Genomic DNA, 10,800 nt, shown 5'->3' on the forward strand with positions numbered 1-10,800 from the left:
AAATATTTTTTAATAAAAACCGGTGAGTTTTTGGGAAAAACTCTTAAACACGTATATTTTATTTTGTTGTTTTACATATTTTAAGATTTTTATAAATTTATACAGGGTGTTTCATAAAATATGACCATTGAGTAATCACGATTCTGCTTAAACTGCTTGACGTTTAAAGCTGATTTTTGGCAAACGGATTGGCTGTGGGGTGTAGAGGTTCGATAAGGAGGGGTTTCTCGAATCTCAAATTCCAAGAGGGTGAAAACGCCCCTCAAATATTGGACAAGCATAATTTCTTTGGTTTTTTACATATTTTGAAATTTTTTAAAAAATCATAAGGGTGTTGCAAAAAGTTGGGTAATTTCTTAACCACGATTCTGCTTAAACTGCTTGACGTAAAAAGATTATTTTTGACAAACGGATTTTTCGAAAGTCAAATTCCGACGAGATAAAACTACCCCTCAAATATTACCAAGTTATATAATAATATCGACATATTGTTTTTTCTCATGCTGATATAAATGTGAGAAAATTTTATCCAGTTTGTATGTTAATGGAAATTCTTGCTTTGCTTTATCATCACCATTACAAATGATTAATTCGACTCGAACGAAGTCGCTGGTACACGCTAGTTTATTATATTATAAACTTGTAACTTTCGAGAGTAAGTTCTTAAGTAATAGTAGCATAATTTAACCTAAATTTCAAAAACGTACAAATTATAATAATATATAAAAGTTCTACAAAATTGGTCGGGTATTTCGCGTGCAATCTATAAACAAAAAAAACTTACCCCAAACTAACCAACGCAATCAAAATACACCGTTGGCGTATTTTGATTTGTCAAAGAAGTTAAAGAATTTAGCTATTTACCGAGTGGTTAACTTTAACCGTGAATAACTTTTGAAGCAGTAGGTTTATTGAAAAATTGTAAGAGGCCTGTTTTGTAGAGCGTTCAATTCTGTAAGAATATGTGATTGTCATGGCTGCGAGAGAACAAGATCGAAAGAAAAAAAATATATGCAAAAAGTGGCAAATTCCCATGTAATTTAAATGGGAAATGAATCGTCAAGGTTTATTGTGAATATTAATGGTTTACAATGGTCTGTTATTTTTTTTTAGACAATAAACTAAAAATTTAGAGGGCGTCGTGAGAGAAATGATCAACTTGGTAAATAACGGACACCCTAATTTTCATTCCCATTCCCTGGTTTTCTTTTTGTGGAACAACTGTTGTGAACTTGGTAGAATTCCAGAGCGCAGCGAAACAACTGTTGCGAGTGTGGTAAAACTCATAGAACGATTATCTCGGCATTGTTGTAAACTTGGTAGATTTAGACCGTACACACACGGGTCGTTTCAAACTCGAAGCCGAAGCGTATCGAACTCTACTTCCTACGTAAATAATACTAGGTCCACGAAAGGGTCGTTTGGCGATCAACGCGGAGTTGATGTGATTCATACTATTATTTACATACGAAGGTAGAGTGGAGGGAGATTCGCTTGGAGTTCGGGACGCTTCCGCTTTGAAAGCCAAACGACCCGTGTGTCGACGGTCTTACAGTTACGAGTGTGCCTTGAGGTGTGTCTAGATCTGACGAGACCAGAGCGAGACGAGCTAAGCGAGCCATTCCAGATTTGCGGACTGTGGACGGGTCTCGCGAGACAACCCACGGAGTCTGGTTATAATCCATCCTCTGTCGGGTTTTCGACGGCCGATCAAAAAATTCTCGCGGCGCAGTCTGGACTGAATTTTGTAACTTTGACATAAAAACGTTACGCTTTCAAAGCGGTAAGCGAAAGTGTTCGATTAGCGGAACGCCAGGCAGTCGATTTTGGTATCCTCGTTGCCCTGCGAATCTCGTTTTCTGGATACGCGTTGAGATGATCCTGATATAAATGATACATGATATTATAAAGAAAACAAGGTATGATATTGCGCAGGTTGGTCGCTACGTCACAGTTGATAACGGCACCATTGGTCGGCACTTTCCGCGCACCAATTTCAAATCGTCAAACTGATGACACATAATAAATGTGAAATTTACTTTTCAAATGTCAGGCTCAGTGATTTGACATAACTTTTGAGGTTATGACCTAATTTTTCTCTATTTTATGTCTTTTTTTATTGGTGGCAATTGAACAACAGTGGCGTGCATTACATATAAGCAAAAAAGCATTGCCTACCCTTCGATTTATTCAAGACAGACGCAAAATAAAAATATATTTGTCTGATCAATTTTCATTATATATCTACCTACAAATCCTACAATGCGACCTACATTGTTTTATTTTTCTAAACAGTAAGTTAGTATTGTGTTTATTACGGTTGACACATAATAAATGTGAAATTTACTTTTCAAATGTCAGGCTCAGTGATTTGACATAACTTTTGAGGTTATGACCTAATTTTTCTCTATTTTATGTCTTTTTTTATTGGTGGCAATTGAACAACAGTGGCGTGCATTACATATAGGCAAAAAAGCATTGCCTACCCTTCGATTTATTCAAGACAGACGCAAAATAAAAATATATTTATCTGATCAATTTTCATTATATATCTACCTACAAATCCTACATTTATTTATTTATCGTATGGCTGCACATGACATAAAATGCATAAAAGTGTATAAAAACTATTCCAATTCACAAACAAACATTTAAATTGTATATATAGTCAATTGAGGCGCCAGAAAAAAAAACACAAATCCTACAATGCGACCTACATTGTTTTATTTTTCTAAATAGTAAGTTAGTATTGTGTTTATTACGGTTGCAAAGCCGGAAACATCATACAAAACAAACGCCACCTGTTCAACGTCTTATTATTACCTAAAAAACGCATCCCATTATTCGAAATCGAACGCACGGCCGCAACTTAACGTTACATGGATATGGACAAGCAAAAGCAGTGCGTTACCGCAGAACGGATGCACCCGATGTCTCGATCCCGCCGATGCGGTATTGCCAGTTCCGATGTTATTACAGAACTATGTAAGAAACAGTCCATGTTATTTTATATGATCAATTTTAAATAACTGTGTTTTAGAAAGATTTGTATTATGTAGCAAATTAGAAATTTGCTTGTCTGTCATCTGTATTTGTTTCCAAATGATTTCATTTATTATTTTATTTGACTGTATTTCATTTTGGTACATAAAATCTATTAGACAGTGGCAATTGGCAATCTGGCAATATTGTGTACGATTATTGTTTTAGCTAATTCGCCAGTCGTTGAGTCGCCTATCGGGAAGAAATAATGATTGAATAATAGACAGATTATTCGTTTTGCATCTACAAATAATTAAATTTATTTGCTGTTATTTGAATTTTCTTGTGTTTGAGTTTAAAGTTAAAATACGTTAGACAGTAAATTTTATATACGTACATTGTACATATGTATATTATGTAATACATACGTTTTTTTAGTTTTTTTTTTCATATTTTTGATTCTGTTGCCTACCCTACTGTAAATGGTACTGCACGCCACTGTTGAACAATATGGTTTTTTTTTGTGTGGCGTAGTGACGTCACAGGTGATATGCGCAAACTGAACGGAATTGGAGCCGCTATCGATCATATATTCTATAAAATGAATAACTTTGAATCTTGACCGTTATTTTTTACCAACATGGCAAATATAAAATCCCTCTATCAAAAAAGTTACTGATATTCTTTCAGTTGAGTGCCTGAACGAATCATATAGGTTACTCTTTTTACTTTCGTGAAATAGAAAAGGAAAATAACAAAACAAGTGACAGTTCTTCCTCTTCTTGCAAAAATCAACACGAAATGTCATAATTGTCAAAAGTAAAATGTCATCAGCTTTTGACATTTCTAAATATCAGACAACAAAGAAAAATGCATGGCCGCAAGTTGCTAACCTAATAAAATTAACACTAGAAAATCCCTCGGGAACTGTCAAATTCAAAGTTATTCGTTTCACAGACTATAGCTTGTTTTTTTTTGTATCATGCGCGTTGAACAAATATTGACAGTATCGCAATTTCTCAGGTATCTAATACTCAAATGTGAATAAAACAATGAAAAATGTCAATGTTACGTGAATTTCATAACCTATTGTTGAGTTATGTCAACCTATTTTTCTTGGATATGTCATTCTTATTATACGAGGGACATGTTGAAGACGCTTTTTAGTATTTTCGATGTTTTGAACAATATTTATAGCTGCCAAATCGTAAATTATCAATTTCTTATTGAGGAATTTATAGAAAAAGTAATTTTCACTAAAGAGCAAGATAACGCAAAATCACATTTTTTTCGATTTTCACTGACAGTTCGACAAGCAAAACGATCCTTTAAGGTAACCGTTTTCGAATCGCTTAGCGCAATCAGTAAAGACGCTAAGCGCGTTAAATGAGAACACCCAAATCGGTAGTTAAATACGCGCTATGCGAAAATAAATGTCATACGCTGAGCGTCTAAAAGCGCTTAGCGTTTTCAAAGTTATAGAATTTGCTCGACTGCGAGATGTTAGTGCATGGCTATACATAGCTTGATTGGCTCATGGCAGGCGTCTCTCAAAAAATAGATTGAAGCAGTCTGACGCTCGTCCCGCTCTTGTGTTGCTCTCGTCTCGTCAGGTCTGTAAGCACCTTTAGGTTTCCTTTCCAGTTTTTGGCGCTAATGAATATGATTTTCACCCAAACTGTCTACTGCGATTTGAGTTAACCCGAACTCGTTCTGTTCTACTGCTGAACTGTTTTTCCTGTAGGACAATAAAGGACGGGTTTGGAATACGTCAAATTGAAGTTAAAAACTAAGCTGATTAATGATGTTTCGTTATTATTAGGGGTTCCAGTTCCAGAAGACATTCAAATCCTGATAATTCAGTGCAATCAGCCTCATCTGCCCAAGATATGGATATCTCTCCAGGGGACAGCACGCCTACTTCTGAGGTAAGGTACAAACTGTTTACGTTTAACATATGCCGCTGATTTTTATACAATGTTTTTAATTTAAACCTTAATATCTTAAGCACATGACCACAGAGAAAGTGAGTGTTTCAGCGTGTAAAGCGATTAAAGTGTCTTTTTATATATGTTACAGTAAAAATTGGAAATCAGTGATTGTTAACAATTACTAGTAAAAGCTCACATTCACTGATTTGCTAAGATTACGCCAGTAAAAGTTCAACAGCTATTTTTGATACCAACTTTTACTAGTGAATGCTAGCATTCCCTGGACGATAGCAATAAGTTTGAAAGATTCCGTTAGCGCGGTTGCCACATGTTGTAAAATATAAGGATAAATAAGGATAAGCTGGAATAATAGGCCTTTGAATAAGAAGACTAAGGAAGGGGCATAATGCTATCCATGTATTCATGCATGGTGGGCGGAAAAAGGACTCTAGGGTGGGGATCCTTGACATTCTATTTGACGATTCATTTGACACATTTGAATTTGATTTGAAATTTTGTGGATTTGTCAGTCTTTACGGAGCTTATTTTATGTTATTTATTATTTATTCTACTACTGATAGTTGTATAAAGGTAGTAAGTCTAGATGGAAATTGTGGCAGAACTTAAATTAACAGTGACACTATCGCGATTTATCGAAAAAGACTCTAAAATAGTTGGTTGTGTATATGCGGTAGATCTCGGCAAAAATCGAGTGAAATAATGGAACAGCTTTTCGCTAGTAAGTGACTATATAATATACATACGTGTAGTAAACCGATCATTTATGAAATTCACTTAAATTAACTAATTATATATTTTTTCTTGCATTTTTGCTTTTATTTACTAGTTGTTAAAGATGTCCTTCCTTAGTCTTCTTATTCAAAGTAATAGGCAATATAAGTATAACATTAAATTGCTAAACATTGGTAACGTTGACAACACCTGGCGCAAATTCGCTTTGATTTTTGTGGTTATGTATAATTGTTTTTTTATCATTGTAAAAAGTCCTGTGCGGTATTTTCCCTATGAAAGAAATTTTCTGTGAAAAATTAAGATAAACTAGGCACTCACAAGAATGTAATAGTGCTTGTTTTTCATTTTTTCAATATAATGAAGTCATAGCAAAAGTTAAGCATGTAAGAGAAAAATATATTAAGGAACCTAGTGCATACCTACGTTTTTGGTCAGTATAATATCAGAAAATTAACTAAGAAATTCAATTAGGGAAAATAAATATTGTTATTCGAATATTAATTATTTATTGGATAATATTTACTAGTAAATTTACCTTTGGGAATTAAACTTAAAAAGTTATCTAACATAAATATATATTTCACTGAATTAAAAGTCGGAAAAAAAAAGATTTTAAGTAATACATATCTTGTTTTTTGAAAATATGGAACATACTTCAGAGGTTTTCATACTTTTAGTGTTGTGGATTCGATACGATTTTTCCTATTGCGGACAGCTTTACATATTGTTGCGGACCCGTGTGGACTCGACCTATCCTAACTATATGTCCCGCCCTCAGATGACCTTAACATCGCATTAAAGAATAGACACCGTAATGATTCATTCGGACGTTCGAGAAAAATCGAGTTCCACTGGAATGGAGTAGTACATACGAGAACAATCGAAACCTTCTCTATGCACCTAACGATCTATGGACTATTCTAGAAATCTTTAGCTGTGGGTATAAAAGCCGGCGGCTGGAGCCTAGAGAGGGCAGATATAAAATAAGACGAGTACAGTTGACGCGCTAAGTTCAAAATAAATTCTTTCTAGATAAATAGTTGTAAATCGTTCGTAAATCATTCTTTAAGTCTTTTATCTTTATTGTTTTTGTTAATTAGTGTTAAATAAATTGTGTTTAAATAAATTGTGACTTTCTATCCACACGGAACCGACGAAAAACGTAACAATATAACTCTTTTATTAGTTATAATGTCTATTTATCCACTAGTTTATCCACTAACTTTATCATACTACAAAAACCATTAAAAAAAAAACAAATCTAAAATTTCGTCGAAAATCCAAATGAACTCTTTATTATCACGGAACAAACAGTAACAAAAAACACAAAAAGTGACATCAAAGAGTGAGATTAATAAAAATATTTTAATGTTTTGACTTAGAGTCAAATGTCAAAACATATATAAAAAGTATATTGAAATAATATGACAAATATTTTCAAAATAATAAATACATGTATCAGTTATATTAAAAAAAGTTTAATGGTGTGTATTTTTAGTAATTGTTGTCAACGCAGCGAAAAAACGCTCTAAGTTAGCATTCACGTCTAATATCGTTCTGCGCATGCTCAGTAGCGTATTCAGAGAGAAGGATAGGTTTATACGATAATCTTGTTCTAGAAAGAAAGAAATAGAAAAATTCATGTGAAAGTCCCGTAAACAAGGTCGTGTGTAATATACATATGGCATAGCTTTATCCACGAAGTTTATAAGATCTCAGATGACATACATCCGTTGTGTCCAAAAAAATTGCGTCTAATAACACAATAATTGCTCCTGTATTCTTTAGTCATTGGTATGATACAATTATTACCACTTAGGTGTCATATGGTCCCAGTTCGGCACACCAACCTCCTCTCGTCGTCGAACAGCCCGTCATAGGCCCTGTCCTGTTGGCCAACGCCCTGCCCCGGCTCTCGTCCCACCCGACGACCACGCCTATCGGCCTCCTCGCCACGTCCGCGCCGTCGCACTCGGCCGGCAACGCCCTAGCGACGTCGGGCGTGGGCGTGTCTCCGCCACCGCAGAACGCGACCATCACGTCGCAGCCGGGCGCTGCCAACGCTCCCGGCCCGCCGGGTTCCTCGCGCCTCTGTCCTGCTGACGGCGACTGTAAGAAGGCGGAACCTTTGTGTGTCGACACCAGCCAGAACGGCGGGGGCGTGGCCTGCGATGGTCCGCCCACTCCGACGCATTCGGAAGTTCCAGAATGTTCTAAAGGTAATTTTGCACCGTTAAAGTTTAGTATCAAATGAGATAAATATTGTTTCTCCAAAAAAATCCTATACGTGTATTTCGCCACTGCTAGAAAATCTATAAAATAAAATAATTATTTTTTGTAAACCTAACTGTGACAAGTAGTCTCCGTTAGATTAACGCAGCAGTGTTTACAAAAAATAACTAATTTATTTTGTAGATTTTCTTGCAGTGATGAAATACCCATATAGGATTTTTTTGGAGAGATGAACCCGCCACATAGGTATAGACATTTTTTATAAATACTGTTGCTTGATTTTCAGTGGTCGCAATTACAGGCAGTCCCCCGGCGGGGAGTCTGCCCCCCATGGCAGGCGTGTCGAGTTCGCTGCAGGCCCTCAGGCCTCAAGGGCCCACTATCACGCCTTCGTTAGCTAACCATTACCGAGATGACTTGGTGAATCACGTAAGGGGATGGCCTGCGGAAATTTTAGAAAAACAGGTAATCTCTCTTTTAGTCAATTTACTCAACATTTCGTCATGTATATGATCATATATTTTAGGCACAGAAGTTGGCCGACGAAGCACACATTATGGGTAGTATACAATGTTCCAAAGTTTCAGCTGAATTAAAATCTGCAAGATCGATAGTTCGTCTTACGGAAATTCAAGCCACATTACAAGAACAAAGGTAAGCGTCGTCATTTTGTAGCCTATTATTACTTTGCAATTGTAAATTTCAAGCACTTATTTAAGAGTGAATCGTTATAATTATTGATATACAGAGTAAAAGAAGTCAACAATTGCGTAGAGTAGTTTTTTACATTGTAATGTCATAGATAACTGGAATGTCAAAGTATGCAAAGTGTAATGGAACAACTTTGTGACGTCTAGAATTATATTTAGACATTTAGCGTTGCTTGTTTCGGAATTCTGTACGACCTGCGACATTCGTCCATCCCTATTTAAACAGGATGTGTCATAAAGTTCGCAACGTATGTGATTGACATTTTTAATTTTTTACTATTTACGTAAGAGCAAAGAAGAAATATTATATTGGGAATTATTCTTGTTGAATTTATTTTAGCTTACATTAGCGAAAAAATTAGGTATATACCGGGTCTTTGTCCATCACTGTTGAGGTAAGGAGAAATCACTGTTTAGTGTAGAGGTAAGGAGAAATGTCGTCGTGCATTAAAAAATGGTCATAAAAAAGGAAGACTTAAGATGGCGCTGCTGTAGCAAAAACCTAAAATTTAAAATATGCGCCGAAAATTTTTAGAACAGGAAATGATTCAAAAGAGACAAATATTGGACGCGAAGGCGCGGGTTTCAAAAAAATACATATTTTATTTTCATGTCACATGAAATAAATTATCGATATTTATTCAGCAGCAATAGATTGGGCCTCTAATATATAAAAATAATTGTTTTATGTTCTAAAAAATAAAAACAAAGCTTTTTGGGTAATGTTTGGTTATATGTCACTTTTATTCTCTTATCTATAGTTACTTTTCATTTTTTAGATTTATGCGTCATTAGCGCCACTGAAGTCATTTGGTGACCCCTTATTTTTCCCATTTTTGTGACCACTTTTTCAAATAAAGTCCCATAAAAGATATTTCTCCTCATCTCTACACTCCATATCTCGGCGCAATACTTGACTCGCCCTGTATAATTCAAATTTTGTTACAGAAGTAAATTTTGTGTATTAGGTTATATAAATATATGTTTATTTTCAGAATATTGTTTTTACGTCAACAGATTAAAGAATTAGAAGAACTGAAGTCTCAAAATTCGTTCATGTCAGACGATTCTTAGTGTGTAACAAAATAATTTACTGTAAAAAAAGTGGGCTAAACATTATGTTTTAGTGAGTAATTTCGCAATTACTGATACGTTTTTGTAGTATCTATGATACTGTTCGTTTCCCGCGTTCTCCATTACGTTTCCATCAAATTGACCTTATTTGGGACCACCAATTTCACTAAATTTATCACCCTAAAGCTTCATTCAGGACCTCAAAATTAGCGGTTTCAATTGACGTAGATATTTGTTCCTGTAATTTCAGTGTAAGCATTAAGAACGTCAAATTGAGCAGTAGTACTTTTCAATTAGCAGAAAAAGTTAAAAAAAAAACATTTTCTATTAGGTATAATCGAAAATGCTATTGCGCATGAGTGGGTATGTCATTTTGGCCTTTGATTATCTGTCCAGAGAAATTGTGGTTAGAAATAAAAAGTTTATTAATTTGTAAACTAATTATTAGGTTTCTCTATGGATGCAACTGACTAACGCAAGCTGTTGCTAGGATATTGTATTAATTTTAATTGTATTTTTGTAGATAAAGTGAATGATCGTAAATTTTAAAGTATAAAGCTTCATTCAGAACCTCGCAATTAGTTGAGTAAATTAGTGGTTTCAATTAGTGTAGAAGTTTGTTCCTTTAATTCCAATGTAAGAATTCAGAACGTCTACATTAGTGGTAGTCATTTTCAATAGGTAGAAAAAGTTGACATACTTTAGCTTTTCCACTAATTATACTTCAAAATTTGGGAGGAATGCCATTTTGACGTTTGATTATGATTCATCAAGAGAAATTGTGGTTAGAAATCAAAAGTTTATTGTTTTATAAGCTAAATATTTGGCTTTCTCGATGGATACAACCATAGACTTAAAATAAAATATAGACTCCACTATTTATATCTAAACGCGGTCAAACAATCTTTTTTGTACACGTTTACTTGTGGGTACAGTCGACCGAGCCTTCCTCATCCAGCCTATGTTATCACGTCTTTAATATTATCAATATTTTTTTTCTTGTTATACACATATATTGAGATATTAATACTACATTTTAATAAAGTAGGTTTTAATATTCCATAGATGTATTAAATAGTCCTTATACTACTAAATTATAAGTCGGATACTATTTAAAA

General features: G+C 34.7%; 1 protein-coding gene across 1 annotated transcript in view; it reads left to right on the forward strand.

The window, feature by feature from the left end:
* LOC115889912 (WW domain-containing adapter protein with coiled-coil homolog) overlaps positions 1 to 10,570 on the forward strand; it is a 28,256-nt gene extending 17,686 nt beyond the window's left edge. The window contains exons 7-11 of the mRNA XM_030910002.1: positions 4,805 to 4,910; positions 7,486 to 7,885; positions 8,185 to 8,363; positions 8,425 to 8,552; positions 9,604 to 10,570. Coding sequence (XP_030765862.1) covers positions 4,805 to 4,910; positions 7,486 to 7,885; positions 8,185 to 8,363; positions 8,425 to 8,552; positions 9,604 to 9,682 — 892 coding nt within the window. The 3' untranslated portion in view covers positions 9,683 to 10,570. The remainder of the gene's footprint in view (positions 1 to 4,804; positions 4,911 to 7,485; positions 7,886 to 8,184; positions 8,364 to 8,424; positions 8,553 to 9,603) is intronic.
* Positions 10,571 to 10,800: the final 230 nt, after the last annotated feature.

This window comes from Sitophilus oryzae, unplaced genomic scaffold, assembly GCF_002938485.1.
Source record: "Sitophilus oryzae breed Bouriz unplaced genomic scaffold, Soryzae_2.0 scaffold_857_pilon_pilon, whole genome shotgun sequence".
NCBI classification, from domain to species: domain Eukaryota; kingdom Metazoa; phylum Arthropoda; class Insecta; order Coleoptera; family Curculionidae; genus Sitophilus; species Sitophilus oryzae.